We start from the raw sequence: 23909 nt of genomic DNA, 5'->3' as shown, positions 1-23909 counted from the left end.
CGCACGCAGAGATCGATGAAGATGCTGCAATTGCGATACATGCGGCAATTACGTATCTCCGGCGAGATTCCTGGTACTATACGAGTCTATCATCATCAACAAGGCATGCACACCAACTTTACATGTTTGATTCGCATGCCAACAAGATAATTGTAACAAAACTACATGCTAGAATTGAATCTGATTCATAACCAAATTCTTGGTCAACCCAAAATTAGAGAAAATGGTTCGATAATCATGGTTGTTGTGTTTACACTATCTAAAGAGCAATAGTTATGCTGTGGAACCGTGTTCACCATGTGCATCGTGAACATGGGGTAGATTCATAATTTCTAAGTTGTAGATTCATAATTTATATACTGTACATTCATAACATCTATACTGTAGATTCATAACATCTATACTGTAGATTTATAATTTCTATCCTGTAGATTCATAATTTCTATACTATAAATTCATAATTTCTGTACTGTAGATTCATAATATTTGTACTGCGAAGACGAAATAATACGATTGCGAAGAGAGAAACGTCGTTAACAACAAATGAAAAACAAAATTATGAATCTATAACATAGAAATTATGGATCTACCTTTGTGTTCACCATGCGCATGGTGAACACGTTTCCACAGCATAATTTGCGATCTAAAGAAAGGGTAGAAAGAATGCGTATCACTAATCTTTTCACAAAATGTTGCATTCCCAATCCCATGGCCCCCCACACCCATTTGGGAGGATGCATGTGAAATGGTAAGATGATTGTGGGGTTTTGAGAGCTAATTATATTGGATCTCAAGTTTTCTATGCCATGTGTACCTTCAAGGTGTATTAGATCGTCACATGTCTTAATTTTATTATAAAAAAAAATACTATATAAAAAAAACCAAAAAAAAAAAAAAATTGGCTTGTCCAACAAATATAGTAAATATGATAGGCAAAATAGGACAGAAAAAATATTAATTTTGTCTATAATCTATTACTTGAATATCAATTGAACTGTTGATGCTGATATATTTTTTCTTGTCATGATACTGATAGACAATTCCGTTGAATAAATAATCGCATGCACGCAGTTATAGTAAAAAAAAAAAAAACGTGATTAGGAGATTAGGATATATCAACCACAAATGATTAATTTCATTTGCACTTAATTAGTCAATGTGAATTAGTCTATTTCCATCTCTAGATTTCACACTTTAAGCGCATATGAAAAATATAAGTTTGATCAAATTGAGATAGATTCCACAATTTAAGCGCATATGAATATGAAAAATATAAGTTCCATCAAATTCAAATTTAATTAAGCTGAGCTAAAGTTAACTCGTTAAGTAATCAAGCCAAGCTCGAACTTAAAAAGTGTTGGCTTGTGACTTTTGAGTCGCTTACGAGCCATAGCATGTTGAACTTGAGCCTAAAATTTTAACTACTTAAGTTCGAGCTTAGTACAGCTCATTTATGCAAGTGAATGAACTGTACTTTATTAATGTAAATTACCACCTATATATAGTACACAGAGGAGAGTAAATAGCAGGGAGTAACAACTACTATTCAAACATAACTATTCTGTAGGAACATAAATAGAACAAATAATAACTGAATATAACACTAGCCGCATATAGGTTTAACACGCCCTTGCAAGATTGAGATCCGTCGGAGACTCCAATCTTGGACCAAAAATGAAGGAATAGGTGACGTTCAAGCGGCTTGATGAGAAGATCAGCTAGCTGAGCGGAGGACGGAACATGTTGAACAACTAGCACACCACTAGTAACCAAATCACGCACAAAGAAGTAGTACAAAGCCAAGTGTTTCATACGTGAGTGAAACACTGGATATTTACAAACGTAGGTGGCGCTGAGGTTATAACAAAATAGAACAGGAGGCTATACTAGACTCAACTTGAGCTCCTTGAGGAGATTCTTAACCCAGAGGACCTCCGTTGCAGCATTAGCCAAGGCCTGGTACTCAACTTCTGTTGACGAACGAGAAACCGACTTTTGCCGCGAGGATTTCCAGGAAATAAGGTTGTTGCCTAGATACACCAAGTACGTCGTAGTCGAGCGTCCAATAATGTTGCATCCGCCCCAATCGGAGTCGGTATAGACACGCAGCAACAAAGGTTGACCAACGCGAAAGAATAGGCCGTGACAAACAGTCCCTTTGAGATAACGAAGTAGTCATTTATTAGCTTGCTAGTGTAGCTCCGAAGGCGCATGCATGAACTAAGATAGTCGATTGACTGCAAATGCCACATCTAGCCGGGTGATTACAAGGTACTGCATAAGACCTACCAAGCTACGAAACTGCGTAGCATCCACGGCAAAGTCAGGTGACTGCAGTGGCACTAATTTTTCTGAAACCGCCAGTGGTGTTGAAACATCCTTTGCACCATTCATTTTGAACTGTGTGAGTATATCAGTGATATATTGGCTTTGTGACAAGAACATACCATCAACAGTAGAGATGACCTCTACACCCAAGAAATGATGGAGTGTACGGAGATCCTTCAGAGCAAACTGGGCTGACAGAGTCTTCACAAAACGATCAAGCCAGGTGACATTATTGCTGTCAACAAAATATCATCCACGTAGACTAGGAAATAAACAATCACACCATGAGATGAATAAATGAACAGTGAAGCATCTGCTTGGGACTTAGTGAACCCACAACGAAGCAAAAAAAAGAAAAAAAAATAAAAAGAAAAAAAGTGAGAGCTCCTGATACCAGGCTCTTGGAGCGTGTTTAAGGCCATACAAAGCTTTAGTTAACCTGCAAACACGAGTAGGGTATAGTGGATCAACATATCCGGGCGGCTGCTCCATATAAACTTCCTCATGCAGCGTGCCATGCAGGAAAACATTATTGGTATCCAACTGGAGAAAACCCCAGCGGTTACTTAACACAATGGTTAGGACAACCGGATATTGACTGGTTTCATAACTGGGCTGTATGTTTCAAAATAATCCCGGCCAACTGTCTGTAAGAACCCTTTGGCCACAAGGCGTACCTTGTATCGATCAACTGAACCATTTGATTTGCGCTTGACCCGGTAGACCCATTTATAGCCAATTGAAACCCCATCGCCACGCGAGACTAGTGACCACGTATTATTGTGGTGCAAAGCTTCGAACTCCTCGTCCATGGCTTTCCTCCACCTAGCATCTTTGAGGGCCTGAGTGATAGTAGAGGGCTCTAAAGTCGGAGGCAAGGAGTGGGCTGTGGTTAGGTTGACAACATAATCAGAGTACCTGGGGTTAGGGCGACGAGAACTAGTAAACCGACGCAACATAGTTTGCGGTTGAATGGATTCAGAGGAGGACAACGGTTGTGAAACTTCAGAGGTTGCGAGTGGTTGGGAAGATGAGGGTTCATCGTGCGGATGGACGTTGGTAGTGACAGGAGGTGACGAACAACTCGCAGCAGGAGACGGGGACTTTGACGAAACAGGCGATGAGTGGTGACCGGCTGTCGCACTGTGTCCGCCGGACTGCCCAGACGTCGAGGCGGACTGTGGCGTCGGAAGTCTCGGCAAAACTGACGCAGTTGGCGGCGGAACTGACGCGGCTGGCAAGGATGACGTTGGCTCAACAGAGGATTCTAGTGTTTTGAAGAGAATATGTAGCAGGGTAGGAGATTGAACCCCAGTAGTCATATCTGACTTAACCTGTAACTCCTTGGCAGGAAACACATGAGGAACAAAGCGTTCATGTCTTGATAAATATACCCGATTCGCTTCAAAATCGAGGCATTTATAAGCTGATTGTGTGTTTGAATACCCCAAAAAAAAAATACATGACCGTGACTTTGGTTCTAGCTTTTTTGTATAATAGGGACGTAACCAGGGGAAACACAGACAGCCAAAAGGTTGTAGCTTATCATAGTTTGATAACTATCTAAACAAAATGTGATAAGTGGATTTATTACCTAAAACTGGTGTTGGGAGCCGATTAATGAGATAGGCGACTGTTTGAAAAGCATGAGGCCAGTATGAAGACGACATAGAGGCAATATGAAGAAGGGACATACCAGTTTCGACCACATGCCTGTGTCGCCGTTCAGCCATGCCATTGTGCTCAGGAGTATGAAGGGGAGTAGTGAAATGTGAAATACCATGAGCGTTAAGCATTGATATTAATTTAACGAACTCCCGTCCATTATTCGAATAAATTGAGACAATAGACAAGTCAAAGAACTTCTCTATTAACCTTTTGAACTGAGGAAACACTTCAAATACATAATTGAGACAATAGACAAGTCAAAGAACTTCTCTATTAACCTTTTGAACTGAGGAAACACTTCAAATACATCGGACTTGCGTTTTAAAGGATATAGCCAGACATATCAAGAAAAATGATCAACAAAAACAACATTGCCATTTTGCTGTCGTGTTTGCCTGTTAGTGTTGCTGTTGCTGCGAAATCTCCTGTTGGTTGTGGGCTGATGAGAATTCGGTGAAGCCCAGAAACTGCGTTCAGTGGCATTGGCAGTAGCCAACAGGGACTGGCGAACCTCCTCAGGTTCTTTCAAGTGACGTTTATGATCAGTGGTGAGAACATTGGCTAATTCGCCCAAAGAGATTGGCGTGTCATGGACATGAACAACGGAGACAATGGGTCTGTACTCGTCTCCAAGCTGTGTTAAAACATAAACCACCATGTCATCATCCGAAACTGGGGACTGAGCCAAGGCGAGATCGTCGGGTGTGGACCGCATATTAGTCAAGAAAGCGGTAACCAATCGATCACCTTTCGGGTTTTTGGTGAGCTTGGCCTTGAGGGAAATGATCTGTCCTCGAGAGGCACTAGCATAGCTAGCAACGAGCCGTTGCCAGGCATCACTCGCTGTGGGTGCGGAAGAGATTAAGGGTTGAATTGTGTCAGAACAACTCCCTAGTAATGCATTGGTAATGATTTGGTCTTGACGATACCAAGTCAAGTGTGCAGGATTCGAGGTGGTTTGTTCAGCACCACTAAACTTGGTTGGTTCTTTAATAGAATCGTCAATGTAGCTAAGAAGATTGAAGCCAATTAATGTCGACTGGACTTGGAGTTTCCAAACAGGAAAATTAGTGGGGGTGAGTTTGATAGGGAAGTTGGACGGAGCATTTAGTTGGATAACATCATTTGTGGTTATAGTAAATTGGGAAGCCATATTGGTCACAAAGGTGGCGAATATGAAATGAAAAAAAAAAAAATCACTTTAGGAGTGTGTGGCTCTTGATACCATATAAGTGAATAAACTATACTTTATTGATTTAAACTACCAACTATATATAGTACACGAAAGAGAGTTACAACAATTATTCAAATATAATTATTCTACAAGAACATAAATAGAACAAATAATAACTGAATATAACACTAGCCACATATAGGCTTAAGAATTTGCACCCCTAGTAATGAATTGAATGAGGTTTGTATGTACTTGATATGTCAAAGACATTTGTTCTTTCTTGATAGTGTATTGTATTAATGTGTCGTGGTCACACTTTTTTATAATTTAGTTTTTATTTAGTGTTCACTCATTCTAGACCAACCACACTCCTTAATATTCCTAAAAAGGGCCATTTTACGTGGTCTTTTATAGCAGGTTATTGTTATTTTTGCCAGACCATGATGTACCTTGAGCAAGTCATAACTGTAGGAGGTACCTTTAAGCTGTATTATAATTAGACTAATCCCCATCGTACTAGGCTGGCCCAATTAAGGAGCAAAGTGCTTACCAGATTGATTTTTTTATACAAGCAATCATTATTGCATGGACCATAAATAAAAAAAAATATTTTTAATATACTAAGGATACATTATTTATGTACGTAAGGTACATTTTTTAAAGTACATTTTAATATACTAAGAGTACATTATTTTATATAATGTACCTTCAGTACAAAAATAATGTACTTTTAATATATTAAAAATGTACATGATATTCATGGTCCATATAATTGTGTGGACCATGGTCCATGCAATAATTTGCTTTATACGAGAGGATGTTCAAATTCCTGATCTCTCTTAAGGACGAGAGTACACGGTCACTCACGCCAACCACTTTCGTACGTACCATTCATTGCCAGCTATCCAAGTCTTTGAAGAAAGCATTTGTTAGACTTCGAATGCTAATATGAAACTTTTTTTTTTTTCAAAATCAAGTTTAATTAAACTTTTCCAAATTATTTTGAGGATTTATCAGACTTTTTTCTTTTTCATGTCTAACTAACAAGAAGGGCCCCAAGGATGATAGGTTTATACCTCCCAAACACAAGTAAAATTACTTAATTGCCCCTACAAAATAAGATAAAGACTAGGATTATTGTGACAATTACCTTCCTGCAGGCAGCCATGGCAATACCTTTCATTACCCCTACATCAACATGTATATGTTACAAAGGTTTTTTTAACTGTTTATTCATAGATTTGGAGCCGACAGTCACGCTATACCTCAAACAACCAGTTTTAATGCTGCCATGTTGTTGTTACTTTCAATCGAGCGAAAATACTTGCAGAGATGTCGGCTACACCCAACTGTTTTGAATATGTTTCGTGCATCATTCAATGTTGAATTTCACACCGTTGATTTAGTAAGTACAAGATTTCAAATTTAATTTTTCGTAAAAGCTATCATTTGGACTTCTCAATTTTAGCCACTTAGGTATAGGCCTTCTAAACGAGTTTATGTGTAAACCTATGTTCGCTAGATTTACCAATCTTTATACCATGGATTAAAGTTCATAGTGCACTGTAGACCCTAGTACATGTGTCTTGTATTATAAAATTGTGTCTTAATAGTATAAATTCTGTACCTGAAGCAAATTAGTAATTGGATGTCTTATGTTATGAATTTGTGTCTTGTGTTGTGAAATTATGTGCTTATAAACACAAATTATGTACCTAAATCAGATTTAGAAAATAAGTAAATATATAACATGTGTATGTGTCTTGTGTTATGAAATTCTGTACCTTACGAATATGAATTTTGTACATGGTCATTTCAATCCAGGGTCCATAATGCTATGTGGACCCTAGTCCATGACATAAATTGCCTAGAGTCACAATACAGACTTTGCTTAGAGCGCACATTCGAATTGTTGCTACAGATTTTCTTGTAAATTAGAGAATATGATTATATGAACAAATTCAAAGTATCTCTTTTCCCACTTTCTACTAGTAGTATTATACCAACTTATATGCGCGAGGCTCCATGTGACAAAAAAGGTCAAATAACATCTCTTTTCTCACTTCTTAATAGTAGTGTGGCCAGTTTAGAAAGCCAAAGGCTCCATGTGACATAAGGGCCCTCTTTGGTAAAAAATTGGGGCAAATTATGCCCTGGACCCGTGTCCACAGTGAATTGTGGACACGGGCCCAAAACGACGTCGTTTTTAAAAAAAACGCGTCATTTAGTTAAAAAAAAAAAATTTGCGCACGTTTTGTCGTTAACGGCGTTAACGACGTTATTTTTTTTTTTTGGATTATGAATGTACAGTTATGCCGTTATGAATATACAGTTATGCCATTATGAATGTACAGTTATGCAATTATGAAATCATGAACACAGAGCTCTAACATTATGAACTTACAATTATGAACATATATAGTGATAAAATTATGACCATGGAGCTTTAAAATTGTGAATATAGAGCTTCGAAGATTATGAATGTACAATTATGGAGTTATGAATCTACAGTTATGGAGTTATGAATCTACAGTTATGAGATTATGAATCTACAGTTATGGAATTATGAATGTATAGTTATTGATCGAATTATGAACAAAGAACTCTAACATTATGAACTTTTACAATTATGAACATATAGTGATAAAATTATGAACATAGAGCTCTAAAATTGTGAACATAGAGCTTCGAAAATTATGAATGTACAATTATAGAGTTATGAATGTACAGTTATGGAGTTATGAATGTACAGTTATGGAGTTATGAATGTACAGTTATAGAGTTATGAACGTACAGTTATGGAGTTATGAATGTACAGTTATTAATAATATAGTAATAAAATTATGAATATATACTCCTATAACAAAGCGGTCTGAAATTTAAAAAAAAAAAAAAAAAAAAAGGGAGATAACAGTGCCGTTGGCACTGTTACCCGTGTCCAGCAAGCATGCTGGACACGGGTCCAACGCATAACGATTGAAAAATTGGCCTATAGGCCAATTTTGGCTTTTTGACAACTATTAATTGTTTGATTTAGTTAAAATATCAATATAAATTTTTGGTTAATTAACTTTTTGCAACTTCAAAAGGCTAAAATTCAAAAGGCTACTCCAAGCAACTTTTTCAATTAGCTTTTTGAGAAAAGAAATTATACCAAATATCTATTTGTTATCAGCTAATTTACCAAACACTTTTCTACAATCAGCTAATGTTATCAACTATTTATACCCTCTAATTAACACAATCAGCTAACAACTAACAGCTAACAGCCATTTTACCAAACAGGGCCAAGGTCAAAATTATCTCTCTTTTCCCACTTCTTACTAGTAGTGTTGCCAACGTAGTACGCCCGAGGCTCCATGTGATATAAGGTCAAATAAAATCTCTTTTCCCACTTCTTACTAGTAGTGTTGCCATTTGCCAACGTAGTATGCCCGAGGCTCCATGTGACATAAGGTCAAATAACATCTCTTTCCCACTTCTTATTAATAGTGTTGCCAACGTAGTATACCCGAGGCTCCATGTGACATAAGGTCAAATAACATCTCTTATCCCACTTCTTACTAATAGTGTTGCTAACATAGTATACCCGAGGCTCCCTGTGACATAAGGTCAAATAACATATATTTTTTCCCACTTCTTACTAGTAGTCTTGCCAACATAGTAAGCTCGAGGCTCCATGTGACATAAGGCCTAATAACATCTCTTTTCCCACGTCTTACTAATAGTGTTGCCAATGTAATGAACCCGATGCTCCACATGCCACAAGGTCAAGAGGTCAATCCCCGTTAAGAGAAACGATAAACCGGGAAATGGGAAATGGAAGCAGCATGAAACCCTAATCAAGAATCAAGAAATGGTAAACCCTCATGATGATTATGCAAGTCTGCTTGACTAAATCCCATTGCCATTTACCATGGAAGGTATGGGTATGAATCCTTCACCATACAATTTCCATGAAATTCATCACATGTAATGGCCTCTTTCTTCTCCGACAAGATCTTGCAGTTATTACTGTGATAAAAGAAACCAACAACCAACCAATGTAGCCAAAACCCATCCCAGAAGCCATTGTCAAAGGTACAATGGACCATCATGCCTGTGTAACAGACAGGGAATCAAACATATACCAGAATGACATTTACTTTCTAGGTTAAGGACTAAAGGAGCCTCTGATTGATATGTTTTTTTTCTAACAAAAATGTATGAGCAGAGAGTAGACCATGTGGGGTGTCCCCTAGGCTCTCTAATGCTGTGGAGTTTTCCTGGGGGGCTGCATTTTCTGCATTCTCTGATGGTAAAAAGTACAGATGTTCTTGGACTTGCAAGCATGGATGGGACTAGGGTTTGATTTTCAAAGAAGATGACAAAAGTTCCTCATAAGTAATGTTCCTCATACCTACTATTTTGTTTGGCTTTTTTTTTTTTTTTTTTTTTTTGATAGATTAGGTCTCCAACTTACGTTGGACTAATCCTAAGCCCCATAATCCCTGTCCAAGAGTCGCTGGAAGAGGTAAATCGTGAGTCGCCCAAGCAACCTCCCAGACAGTCCTTATTATTGACTCTGCGCACAAGGGATCCATATCCACACTTCCGCCAACTTGTGGAGCCCAATGGCCCAAACTCTAGCCTGGAGAGCCCTAACTCCAAGATGTTGGTGGGAGTCGAATCTCCACCATGCCGTTGGAGTGGTGATTTTAGGTCAAGGTGGTTTACCACTTGTTATGTAACAATGACCTAATCCTATGTTCAAGTCCCCAAGAGGCCGAGAGGTGGGGACATAGCTTAACTGGTTGACCAATTCAAAAAGAGTTCAAACCTCTGAATCGCTAATAACAACCGCAAGATCGACTCTGGGAAGCCTGTTAAGACACATCTTGCAATTTATAGTTGGCGTTCACCAGTTCCAATTCCAACCAAGTTTTCTGCCCACCCCAAGTTAGATAACATGAGAAATACTAAACTGAGAGCCTCATACCAGAGTGCAATTTGCAATCTAGACATTAATGCTCTAAGGATTACATGAGTCATTGTTCCAAGAAGGAAATCTTGCTTAGGATAGAAAATTCTGCCCTTGAATGTCAAGAAAACTAGGATAGCGGGATCTATATGCACCCAAACTAGATCTCAAATAGCAGTGTGGAGATCGCCTCTAGCTAGAATAGCATGTTTTTTCTTTTCCAATGTTCAAACAAAACCTAATCGATCATAGCCTTCTGGTGGCTTCCTTGTCCAGTCAAATCAAACACGGAATTTCTTTCGTCTATCCATGATTATGTAAACAACGTTAAGGACGAGGAGGAGGATGAGGCATTATGATGCAAGAAATCTACGAGTCTTGTCAATTTCCAATAGCCTACTGGACACTATTTTCCAATCCAAGTTTGGCTCCATCGCTAAAAGCTTAAGACTATCAATGCAATGGCACATGCATACTTAAAAACATTAAAGCACAAAGGCTGCATAATTCAAAACTTACATATACCAGACAGCTACAAGTCACTGGAAGACGGGCCCTCCGTGTTGACTTTGGTTGAGCAAAGCTCTGAGGCTTGGAACGGGGTTCTCACAGACAGATACTAACAGTACATAGCAAGTTGTTTCAGCACAGTTGCAGCTGCTTTTAAGACGATGGAATTCTCATTTAAACGGGAAACAATAATGCAGAGTGCTATGTCACAGAAGAATATATTCCCCGCCTACTATCTTCCTAGGCTAGACAAAAAGATGTGCTTACATGATTTTGCATGTGACAAAGATTCCTTCTTCAATCATCTATATGTTCAAGTAAAAAGTCATCCTAAATCCTAATCATTTAGTTGAGAGATCAAAGAAAAGAGTTCCAAATCGTCGAGACATTTCTAGCTGCTATTAATTTCACCTTGTTCCCTTTCCTCCTGTCTAGAATTTCTTTCTAACTTAAAGCAGTAAAGATGCATGCAAAAGTTTAGCAATTGCCTTTTTCCCGTTATGGTAACTTAACTCCTTTTTCTCCATGAGGGTTCTCGAGTTCAATCCATGTTGTCCTAAAAAACATCACTTTTTATTTTTTCGTCCTCTATTGCTGCTAAGAAAATCTAATGAAGTTCAGACAGAGTGCTCAATCAGGTGTATTAATTGAAATTGTTCGGTAGTGTACAACAAAGAAACGAGAAAGAAAACAGACATTAAGGTGTACATTCCACATCACCACATGTGGCATGGTAGATGCTACCCATTCCCCTGGAAGAACTGCATGAAAATTATTCCAGATTATGAACCAGATTCAATGGATTCAATCATGACCGTTGATTGACTAGTCTCTCTCCCAGGTGTAATTAAATCAAGCCGGCAAGACATACCTTCTTCGTAACACTAGCGTATTTGGCTTCATGCTGTATGGAGCAAACTGAACCTCTGCATGTTGGAAAAGGGAAAATAAAAAATAAACGAAAAATTAGACTGGATATCATCAGTATTTGCAACATATGATTTGGTTACTAAATACTAAAAGAAATTTTCCATTAAAAAAAATGGCAGCCTATGATGACATGATGAACTAGAAAAGCGTGCTGGCCATTAAAAAAAGAGTTTAATACATCGCTTTAGGTTGGGGGGGGGTATCTATGATTAAGTACAGAAAGAGCAGAAAAGCGTAAAACTCTTAGTTACAAAAACATGTAGTATCATCAAACACAATCTCAAAATCTATACTAGTCTTGGAGAACGGTTAGGCTTAGGAGTTCATTCATAATCTATGATTGAGTAGACAATGGGATGCTCGATAAAAAACATTATAGCCCATTGGGATCATTTTTAGCGTGTTACACTGAACCTTGCAACTAAATTTGAGGCAGAGAATTTATTAAATCTTGCAAAAGAATGAAGCCGGTGTTTCAATGCCTGACCTCTTCATCCGCTATGTTAAGGAAAGCATTTCATTCTCTGCAAAAGGGAAATGGGATTGCTCGTTTAATAAAAACAACACCGAATTTTCTCAAATTAGTAGAATATACAATACAATATAATTACCTGTCTTTCAATTTCAACAGCAGATGCAGCAAGTCTTCTTTTCAACAAGGACCTCTCTTGCTCGCAAGATTCCATCTCCGTATCTAAAGCAGAAAACAGAAAACAGAAAACATGTTTACTAGCACATTTTTCCATTTTGAAAACAGGAAACAATTTTCTAGAAAACTATTAAAAACTGTTTTCTAAATGGAAAACAGAATCATTTATCATCTATTTGGCTATATGTCACTATAACCACATTCTCACCATTATCTACTTACATATTTATTCATTACTATGATTACATTCATTATCATCTTCTTTTACTTATCACCATCTTCTATCTTTTCTACTTGCATTACTTATTTAAACATAACTTATTTGCTTATGCTTAAAGTTAGACATTATTTACATTATCAAAATTAAAAACTAGACTCTATACCAAGTTTTATATTTTGATTGAACTCAATTGATTATTAGTTTGGATATTTTAAGTTATGTTATATCGTAATACAAGTTTGGTCCAGATATCGGATATTGAAATTTCACATACATTACTATATTAGAATTCAAAGTAAAAATTATATATTTATATACATGTCATTCAGAACACTGTTCTCTGTTTTCTGTTTTCTGTTTTCTGTTTTCTAACGAAATTTATTTTTCTATCAATGAATTGGAACCAACACAAATATTTTGGACAGTCTTACCATAGTAGTATGTTGACAGGATTGTGATGCGCTCCGTTGGCTACAACAAAGAATTTCACAGAAAGTCGAGGATAATCAAACGTCTTTTGTAAACAACTACCAATCTAAACGGATAAATAGAAATTAAAGATATTAAAAATCGGGCACAGAAGTAGTCTTTACTCTTTAGAGAAATAGTTCATCCTCCAGATTCCAGAATTACACATTAGTAAGGAATTACGGATGGTCATCCTCTTTCAAGCAAGACAATAACGTTATGTATCCCCGAAATGGGGAAAAGGGAAAGTGAAAAGAAAATAACACTATGGAATCATACCATTACAAAGATCCCTTCACGTCGAGTAGGTAGCTGCTCAAGCTTTCTCAATGTTTCATCCCCTTTAGTAACTTTTCCAAATACTGCATACTAATTAGTGCCAAGAAGTAACTATTGTGAGTTATTTGAATCTTCTGACCAACAAAAAAAAAAAAAAAAACGATATCATGTTTAATTTAACCATCTTACTTGGCCATCGAGGTGAGGTGCATCTCCAAGAAGCATTGAGAATGATGATGAAGCACTATCGGGATCAGAATGTCTAAGCAAAATGGTCGAAAAGGTATAGTTCAGGTAAAATAAAACGGTTAAACTCAAAATTTTAAGCTAAATTTTATGCATGGGAACACTTCTAGCATACGGAGTATAAAAGAGGCTGGACAACATAAAGAACACGATCAACAGAGAAAATGCAACCAAAAATCTCTTTACCTTCCCATAGAAAGAATTCCTCTTACATGTTTGACGTCACTGAATTCTCCCTTAACAGTCTTTTCAGCTTCGACCCGCTGTTCTTCATTCATAGGCGCCGTTCTTCCTCCAGCAACATCCGCCACCTGAGCAACAAACCCCTTATCTACCTGTAGACAGTTTGGAAGCGGCAATCAACCAACTTTTTTAGTCGCAATAGCTATTCTATTCGAGAATCCAGACGTTTTGTAGTTCTTGGCAAAGACTAAGTACCCGGAAGAAGTGATTAGTATTGTAGCCTCCCAGGCGCACAAGTTTGAAGATGTGCTCAACTGTTCTCGGTGCGACGCTAGGATAAAAACCAAATTCAATATCCCCATAGTTTGTCTGCATTCAACTCAAACACTTCTTTATTCAACACCCAAAATTTTCACCATTAGCAACATCCATTCTTCAGTCACAATGCATTACAATACACATTCAATTAAAGTCACATAATTCATCAAAACCAAAATTGTAGCAATCACCAAAAACTGAGAAAATACCAATTTTGATCCCACAACTATTAGCGTAGTGACAATTTTGGTCCACAAGTTTAATGGCTGACAAATGTCATCTGATGACTATCATTTTAATGCCATTTTTTATCACTCCGGTCACCGGTGCGACTCAAACAGTCCGGAATCTCAAACTTTTTAAGGTTATTTTCATCCATCCAAGTATGCTAGGCCCTTTGGTTATCTCATCAGTAGACCTTTTCCTAAGTTTCTTTGGTATAACCTTAAAATTTTGAGATTCCAGCATGTTTGAGTCGGAAAGGTGACCGAAGTGATCAAAATTGACATTAAAATGATAATCATCGGATGACATTTGTTAGTCATTAAACATATGGACCAAAACTGTCACTAAGCAATAGTGGACCAAAATTGGTATTTACTCACCAAAAATTTCATATTTTTCGCTTAAAGCTTCATTTCTAAGACCATAAAACACAGAATTCCATATCATAACACACTCAAAATTCCAATTTTCATATCAGAAAACACTCAAAATTCCAATTAACTTCCAAGTTCTACATCTAAAATTCAAGAAAGCTTCAATCTTTTCACTTATTTAACTAATTTCTCATCATCTGGAGCTATGAAAACCAAAAAAGAAGCATCCAATCACAATAATCCATTAAGAACACAACAAAGAAGAGAGAAACTGAGAAATTGGAACCTGAAACACAACACGGGTCGAACTCATTTCGGGTTCTGACCCATGGGCGGCATTGAATTGATATGAGCAACAAAGGAAAAGTATGCAAGCAAGTGCAGCAATGGAGATGGATCCCATACCCGCTTTGACTTGGCGCCCCATTTTTTCTGTTGTCAGATCATAGATGCATTGTTACGTTAGTAGCGTCGAACTCGATAAATAATTTTACTCGGACCCCAAACGTTTTTGAGAGTAACATCTAAATCCCCTATTATTTCAAGAATTATACTTAACCCCACTCTAATTAGTAATCACTTTTAGAGGTGGTCACGATTCGATTTAAAACAAATCTCAGTTAACTTGAACTACCGGTTCATGAACCGTCTAGAATCATATAGTAATAGTTCACATTATAGTTATTGTCAACGATGAATCACCTATAAACTATGAATCGAATCACGACCACCTCGAGACTCACTTGTTCATCAATAACCCCATTCATACAAGCATCACCTTTTTAGTTTGTAGGTATAAATATACAAGGAACTTCTATAATATGATTGCAATTCGCAAACTAGTCGAGTCGAACTCAAAATAGTTATAATGGTTGGAGTTTGTGTTTAATCGAGCTTCAAAGTTTAGTATTGATAGTATTTGATTATGTATTATATGTGTATGTTTATATATTAAGTATAATATTACACTCGTGTTCATTATCACTTTAAAATTTTATTTATTTATTTTTTTTATAAATGTTAGATCATAATAATTTGTGGTCCAAATTCATTCAGACCATATCCACCCACATCGCATGCAATAGACTCTTCTTGCACATCATCGCCGATTGTGTCGCTCCACCATGTGCATGCCGCATAACTCTCTAGTTTAGAATGTATAAATAGCAGGCTTCTCAATTCTTTCAATGTACCTCTCATTCTATCGTCAATATTGAATTCTCTCTCCTTTCTCTATTAGTTTCTCACGTATGCATTAATATATATATCCCTTTACTTCTCATTTGAGGGTTTATATATATATATATTATATATTTTCCCACTTTATTTATTCATTTGTCTTTTATACATATTTTCCCTATTTATATTATTTAACTTCTATAATTCTCAATTCTCGATTCTTCGCTTCCGCATTATTCCGCTATATTCCTAACAAGTGGTATCAGAGCGGTTTATTTGAGAATTATTTTCAAAGATGTCAACTGTTACTAAGTTCGATATCGAGAAGTTCGACGGGAAAATTAGCTTTTCTATCTGGAAGGTTCAGATGGAAGCCGTTCTAACCCAGAACGGTTTGAAGAAAGCGCTAGCTGGGAAGAAGAAGAAACCGGCTACAATGACAAATGAAGATTGGGAAGATTTGGATGACAAGGCACGTTCAACCATTCTTTTGTGCCTGTCTAAAGAAGTTCTACGTGAGGTAGTAAGTGAGACGACTGCGTCAGATTTATGGTCCAAGCTGGATGCGCTTTACATGGCCAAAACTCTGGCGAATACGCTACGCCTGAAGGAGCGTCTGTACACAATCCGTATGACGGAAGGTACTTCTATTAAATCTCACTTAGATGAATTCAATTCTATTTTATTGGACTTGGAAAATATTGATGTCATAATTGAAGATGAGGATCGTGCTGTTTTATTGCTTGTCTCTCTCCCTAATTCATACAAGCATTTCAAAGAAATTATGCTGTATGATAATAGTAGTGATACCCTTACTTTCGACAATGTTAAGTCAAACCTATTGTCCAAAGAAAAGTTTGACTTTGAAATTAAGTCTGAGGACAAAGGTGAAGGCTTGACTGTAAGGGGTCGTTCACTTGAATCAGGGAGTAGCAATAAAAATTCTAGATCCAAGTCCAAAGGACATAAGTCCAACAAATCCTGTAAGTACTGCAAGAAGCATGGTCATGATGTAACTGAATGCTTCAAGTTGAAAAACAAGCAAGAGAGTGAAAAGAAGTCCGCTGAAGCTAGTGTTGTTGAAAGTGATTCAGAAGGCGATGTTTTGTTATCTGTTAGCTCCGGTTGCAAACGGAGCGAAACCGAGTGGATTATGGACTCTGGTTGTACATTCCACATGTGTCCTCACAAAGACTAGTTCGTCTCTCTGGAACCGGTTGATGGTGGAGTTGTCTTGATGGGTAATGATACCCAATGCAAGGTTAGTGGAATTGGAAGTGTGCAGATTAAAACTCATGATAACGTTATCAGGACTCTTACCAATGTTCGGTATATTCCTGATTTGAAACGCAATCTAATATCGTTGGGCACCTTGGAATCTCTGGGGTACAAGTACATAGCTGAAGGTGGAGTTGTGAAGGTCATAAAAAGGCTCTGTTGTTCTCATGAAAGCTTCTCATTCTGGAAGCGTGTACGTCTTGCATGGCAGTACTGTGACGGGTTCAGTAGCGGTATCCTCATCGATGTCTGATGCGGATCTCACTCAATTATGGCATATGCGTCTGGGGCATATGAGTGAGAAAGGCATGCATCTCCTGAGCAAAAAATGTCTCCTTGGTGATTCAAGTACGGGTAAATTACAATTTTGTGAGCATTGTGTTTTTGGGAAACAAAAGAGGGTTAGTTTCTCTACTGCTACACACCGTACCAAAGATGTATTGGAATACATACATTCTGACTTATGGGGACCGACTAAATTCCAGTCTATGGGAGGCTGTAGATATTTTATGTCTATTATTGATGACTTTTCTCGTAAAGTTTGGGTCTATTTCCTGAAACATAAAAATCAGGCATTTTCTATTTTCAAGAAGTGGAAAATACTTGTTGAGACTTAGACTGGTAAAAAAGTCAAGAAGCTCAGGACAGACAATGGCTTGGAGTTCTGTGAGTCAGATTTTAATGACTTCTGTGCGGCAAATGAAATTGCCAGGCACAAGACCTTGCCTGGTAAACCCCAGCAGAATGGTGTTGCCGAACGTTTGAACAGGACTCTATTGGAAAGAGCTCGTTGTATGCTCTCTAATGCTGGGTTATGGAAACGGCGTGATTTTTGGGCCGAGGCCGTTTCTACTGCTTGCTATTTGGTAAATAGATCTCCACATTCATCCCTTGATTTCAAAATTTCAGAAGAAGTTTGGTCAGGTAATCCTGTTGACTACTCTATCTTAAGAGTTTTTGGATGTCCTGCTTATGCTCATTCCAGTACGGGTAAATTAAACCCTCGAGCTGTCAAATGCATTTTCCTTGGTTATGCCTCTGAGTCAAAAGGGTATCGTCTATGGTCTCCTGATTCTCAGAAAATCATTCTGAGTCGAGATATCACTTTTGATGAAAATGCACTACTTTCTTCTGGAAAAGTTCCCAGTACAGGTGAGACGCAGAGTACTGGTGAAAAGGTGGAGTTTGAGTTCAGGCCTATTGATAGTGTTACTACTGCTGATGGTAATACTAAAGATGATGCATCTACTAGCACAACACCTCTCGTCGAGCCACAACGAGAGTATTCCATTGCTATGGATCGTCCTAGGAGGACAATTAAAAAACCTGTTAGGTATGCTAGTGATGGTGAAACTAACATGGTTGCTTATGCTCTTTCAGTCACACAGGAAGTTGATGGTGATCCATCATGCTATTCTAAGGTTCTTCCTGTTGCTAAGTTCAAGCAGTGCTTGAATTTAGTCGGCTGTTCCAGTTGTTAATTTTACAATGAATTTGATCTAAGGTGGAGATTGTTAGATCATAATAATTTGTGGTCCAAATTCATTCAGACCATATCCACCCACATCGCATGCAATAGACTCTTCTTGCACATCATCGCCGATTGCGTCGCTCCACCATGTGCATGCCGCATAACTCTCTAGTTTAGAATGTATAAATAGCAGGCTTCTCAATTCTTTCAATGTACCTCTCATTCTATCGTCAATATTGAATTCTCTCTCCTTTCTCTATTAGTTTCTCACGTATGCATTAATATATATATCCATTTACTTCTCATTTGAGGGTTTATATATATATATATTATATATTTTCCCACTTTATTTATTCATTTGTCTTTTATACATATTTTCCCTATTTATATTATTTAACTTCTATAATTTTCAATTCTCGATTCTTCGCTTCCGCATTATTCCGCTATATTCCTAACAATAAAGAAAGAAGATACTCACATATACAAGCTATTACATCAATTGACGCCATAATCGCTTCCACCGAAGCGAGAACCTACGACTTTTTACATAGGGGAGCAATTTGGTATATATTAAATGTACATTATTTGTGTACTGTATATACATTATACAATATAATGTACACTCAGTACAAAAATAATGTACATCCCCTAAATATAATATACATTACTTTTATACTGAATATACATTATTTTTATACTGAATATATATTATTTTACACTATACAAAATATGGTCCATACAACTTGTGTGGACCATGATCCACACAATAATGATTGGTACCAATGTACCATAAGGTCGTTGGTAACTTTAAAATTTTATGGAGAGTCATTTATGCAACTTCATATTTTACAAATTTAAACTTTTTGATAAATTATTGTTGGGCTGGAAAAAAGAAAATGTATGGGCTTAGGCCTAATTTTACTACACAAATACAACCCAAAAATGAGTGTTGAGTGCATTTCTCTAGGCCCAATTAACAATTGATCCAGTAGGCCCAACTTGTATATGGGATAGCATTCAATCAATAGTTATATTATGGATCCAGATCCACCTTGCAAGGTAGATATGAGTGGCAAATTATGCTGTGCAATTGTGTGCACCATGCATGGTGCACATGAAATTGAATTCATAATTTCTAAACCAAATTTGATAACTATACAGTTTAGAAATTATGAATCTATAGTTTAAAAATTATGAATCTACAGTATAGAAATTATGAATCTACAGTATAGGAATTATGAATCTATAGTATAGAAATTATGAATTCAATTCCATGTGCACCTTGCATGGTGCACACTGTTGCACAGCATAACGCTCCGACATGAGTTCAAAATACACAATTTACATACTGAATATTCACAATTTATCTATTACAAAATTGTGAACATTCAGTATATACATTGTGTACTTTGAACCCGAATCCACAGAATAATTTGCCACATTCAATGAACTGGTCAAAAAAATATCAACAATGCCCCCAGAGCATTTGGTTTAGTGAAAAAGCCTCACATAAACTTGCTTTCTATGATAGGGCGGGAGGTTGATTCATGTCACATATATTAGAAATTTAGGTTTGAATTGAGCTCAGTATGTACAAAAATGTACAATTTAATATTGAGTTTCAAAATTGAATTGACTCAATTTACCTCCTTATAAGTGTGGGGAACGAGTTCATATGGGTCAGGATATAGTCTGACAATATGAAAAAACTTAGATTATCAATAAATGTCTTTTTTTTTTTTTTTTTTTTTTTTGAGCAGGAAATGGGAAGAGTCTACCATTCAACGTTTTGGAACAAAATTGACCATTGACATTGTCACATCAACCCAAAAAAAAATAAAATAATAATAAGTTTTTAGAAAAGACAGATAATTATGTAGCTAGCAGCCAGCCAGCCAGTTGGTAACCTATCTAATAATCAAATTTAATCATGTAAACTAGTCTCCTCCCCATTGTAGCCTCATATACCCACACATGCCATTATAGAGAACTCACGCGGTGATCTATATCAAATATAATTATATATACTATTTACACTTTATCGAGTATAGTAAATATTTGTCTTTAGATATGATATTAATTACAATTAAACATTACATATATATATATATATATATATATATATGTTAGCAATATTATATTTATGTGTTACACTAATAGTTAATATTGTAATAGGATAGGTCTTTGTGACTTTCCTGTTATGTAGGATTCCTTTACGTTAAGTTGTTTAAGTGTTAGTATTGTATTCCTATTCTACTGTAGCTGTTTCACAATAATCAATCAATCACAATTATCTCATATATATATAGGGAAGGGTTCAGGTGTGGGTATAGCTTCCAGTGCGGTTGTGCGATTAGATCTAAACCGTTGATTAAATTTAGATCAACGGCTCAAATCAATGAAAATTAATATTAAAAAAAAAAAAGCACGCGTGTCTGGAAGAAAGAAGCATAAACTAAAAATGGCGCACCTTAAGTGATAGAAACACGCACCTTAAGTGTTAGATCTTAAGCACAAACTCACGCACATTAAGTACAAAACCCACACACATTAAGCACAACTTCACGCACATTAAGCACAACACCAACGCACTTTAAATATTAACTCACAGACTCTAAGTTTTAACAACTACTGATATTAAGTACAAACTCACACACATTAAGTACAAAACTCACGCACATTAAGCACAACCTCACGCACATTAAGCACAAACCCCACACACTTTAAGTATTAATTCACAGACCTTAAGTTTCAACAACTACTGCCATTAATCACTAACCTCACACACATTAAGCACAAACCTTACGCACATTAAGCACAAACTCTACTCACATTAAGAACAAATCTCACGCACTTAAGCACAAAAGTCCACACTTTAAGTTTTAACAACTACTCACGTTAAGCACAACCCCACGCACATTAAGCACAAAAGTCCACACTTTAAGTTTTAACAACTACTCACGTTAAGCACAACCCCACGCACATTAAGCACAAAACTCACGCACCTTACGCACAAACCTCACGCATCTTATATACAAAACTCACGCACATTAATCATAGATCCGCTCACTTTAATTTTGACCTAGATGCAAAAATTACAAAATTACCACCGCGTTTTTTTTTTTTTTAAAATTTTGACAATCCTGAACGTTGATTTAAGCGAGATGAATGGCCCAAATTAAATCGCACAACCGCACCTGGGCACCCTAACTGGAACCTAATTCTATATATGTATATGGAAAAATCAAATTTATCAACTGACAATTTTGTAGGCATTGTAAATCACTGAAATCAATAGGTAAATTCGTAAGTATTTAAGTGTTTTTTTTGTTGTTGTTGTTATTGCTGGTGTTGGTGGTGAGGTGTGTATAATTCTTTGATGATTTATATTTCAATATCTCTTTTTCTTGCCAGCGTCAGAATAATATGTTGATGTCTCTTTTTTAAAACACAAATAATCATGTATTTTGATCAATACTAAGTAATTGTAAAAATGAAGGGGGAAACGATTTCTTTCAGAAAGTAACTCCATTATTATGACAACATCAAAGTAGGAGTGCGATAAATTTGCCCTAAAAATGATGGTTAAGTGTGTAAAACATAATTCTCGTAACATATCTTTGAATAGTGACTACCCATTTGTTTTATGATAGATTTACATTTTTGTTTTATTGGGACAAGCTAAGGGTTGAAGATGAATAATGAGAGTGGTGACCACTGAACAATGGCATATAGAATTGAATAAATTCGAAAACTTGAGAAATAAAGTTAAAGAGGATATATATACACACATAGTGCACCATCATATCGCACTACTGTCTCCCTATTCTCCTTGGAAGCAATTCTACAATTCCATCACACTATTTACACGTTTTAGTGTTCTCACTTTTGACAATACTATTTTATTTGAATAGCCAAAAAAAACAATCATATAGAGCTGTCAATACAGGCCAGCCCATCACCGGGTTGACGAAAATGAAACGGGTTTATCCAATCTAACTTGTCCAAAACACGGGTCAAACATGCCCAATTCGTCGGATCGAACCCGTTTTAGCAACTCTGATCTACACATATGAATGGATTCGCTGTGTGGTTTGTGAGTCTTTTTAGTGCGTGTTATCTTTCATGTGTGGTTTGCAAATTATTACACATGAACGAATTTATCCCGTGCATATTTTTAATTACTTTAGATTTCCGAACGAGCCTCTGACATCAAAAAGTAGATAAGGTGCTAACAAAGCCGCTAGTAACGACAAAATTCATCCGGAAGTTACATATTTCTAATAGCGTGAAAGACTTAAAGATTTCTAAACAACTGAAAAGCAAAAATGATTTCTCGTTCTTAATGTTTTTACATAGCGCGTAATATACATCGCAAAACGACACGGTATATAATTCATTCTCACAAACCATACATATGTGCTGCATTTGACAATCGAATCAGAATATGAAAAAGCAATATAGGAACAGATGATGACAGAAACCTGTTTGCTTGTAATTCATGAGATGAAACAATATGCCAAAACACACAACTTTAATCGTACATTACATTAAATTTTCTCATTCCAAATTATATTCATATTCATATATATATGTATGTATATATATGCCCTCATGAAATTCTTCCATTACAAGAATTTGGATTCATCATTCTTGTGGCCAGCAGCTGCCAACAACTTTTTCCTTATAATTCCTTAGTGACATCAATTTAAGAATCTGATTCTATGTCTCATGATTTTTCATTCATGCATCTTTTTCTACAAACATCACAAATTTTCTGCCTTTCTCTATTTTTTTTTTTCCTTTTTTTTTTCTCATTTTGTTTTGGTTTTGGCTAATTAACTATGGAATAAGGGTCACATTAGCCACTAAATTACGCGGAAAAATGCAATTAGGTTATCTTTTTTTTTTTTTTTTTTTTTAAACATGCAATTGGCTTCCTTAACAAGCCAAATTTGTGCAATTGGGTAAAAAATAGTTTATTCTCTAAGTTAACTGCTGACATGGCGATTAATCTTTAAATTTCTTTTTAAATTATTTTACCAATTTTATATATTTAAGAAGAAAAAAAAAAATCCAACCCCCTCCCATTCAACTATGGCCAGAGGGAAGGGGTTGGTTGGTTTTTTAAACTAATTTTTAATATTTAAAATTGATTTAAAATATCAACAATAAACGTGGAAAAATAGGTCATTGTGTACTAAATTGCACAAATTTAGTAGGTTCATAGAACCAATTGTAATTTATTTAAGTTTAATGATTCAATTGTATTTTCGTGTATAATTCAATAGCTAATATAACTTAGCTGGACCCTTATTTCATTAAATAACTTATGTATATTATTATTATTTGTTCGTCGTTATGGCGTAAATTATTAACTTACAATTTTGTATTTTGTGAATTTTATAAACCGAACACAATTTGAATAGTTTTTCTCCTGTTTACGTTT

At 36.3% G+C, this 23909-nt stretch overlaps 2 protein-coding genes across 3 annotated transcripts; both read right to left on the bottom strand.

Moving 5' to 3' along the window:
* Positions 1-4339: 4339 nt before the first annotated feature.
* Positions 4340-5149, bottom strand: LOC109166110. The gene has a single exon (XM_019315000.1). The coding sequence runs from the start codon at positions 5147-5149 to the stop codon at positions 4340-4342; it is 810 nt and encodes a 269-aa protein (XP_019170545.1).
* A 6107-nt stretch (positions 5150-11256) lies between these two features.
* LOC109166074 (peptidyl-prolyl cis-trans isomerase CYP23) lies at positions 11257-14992 on the bottom strand. 2 transcript variants are annotated; one of them, XR_002051609.1, is made up of 10 exons: positions 14819-14992; positions 13871-13984; positions 13619-13767; positions 13376-13448; positions 13187-13276; positions 12871-12910; positions 12182-12264; positions 12058-12094; positions 11512-11566; positions 11257-11401 (listed from the first exon to the last, which is right to left on the bottom strand). XR_002051609.1 is itself a non-coding variant. In XM_019314961.1 (9 exons), exons 1-8 carry the CDS (start codon positions 14957-14959, stop codon positions 12074-12076), a joined length of 711 nt encoding a protein of 236 aa, XP_019170506.1. In that variant the 5' UTR covers positions 14960-14992; the 3' UTR covers positions 11257-11566; positions 12058-12073. The 2 variants fall into 2 exon arrangements, 1 of the variants encoding a protein (XP_019170506.1); XM_019314961.1 differs by having other exon boundaries at positions 11257-11566.
* Between the last annotated feature and the right edge of the window lie 8917 nt (positions 14993-23909).

Source organism: Ipomoea nil, unplaced genomic scaffold (assembly GCF_001879475.1).
Source record: "Ipomoea nil cultivar Tokyo-kokei standard unplaced genomic scaffold, Asagao_1.1 scaffold3087, whole genome shotgun sequence".
Classification (NCBI taxonomy): domain Eukaryota; kingdom Viridiplantae; phylum Streptophyta; class Magnoliopsida; order Solanales; family Convolvulaceae; genus Ipomoea; species Ipomoea nil.
The sequence above is the reverse complement of the archived record's forward strand: the minus strand, read 5'-3'. Positions and strand labels throughout refer to the sequence as shown.

Excerpts from the sequence above, each read along its gene's own strand:
- LOC109166110 (XM_019315000.1), bottom strand. The coding sequence starts at position 5,149 with ATGGCTTCCCAATTTACTATAACCACAAATGATGTTATCCAACTAAAT.
- LOC109166074 (XM_019314961.1), bottom strand. The coding sequence starts at position 14,959 with ATGGGGCGCCAAGTCAAAGCGGGTATGGGATCCATCTCCATTGCTGCA. Across the intron at positions 13,985-14,818 it reads CGACCCGTGTTGTGTTTCAG|ACAAACTATGGGGATATTGA; the intron begins GTTCCAATTTCT and ends AGTTGAATGCAG. Across the intron at positions 12,911-13,186 it reads GTGAAGGGATCTTTGTAATG|CCAACGGAGCGCATCACAAT; the intron begins GTATGATTCCAT and ends TCTTTGTTGTAG.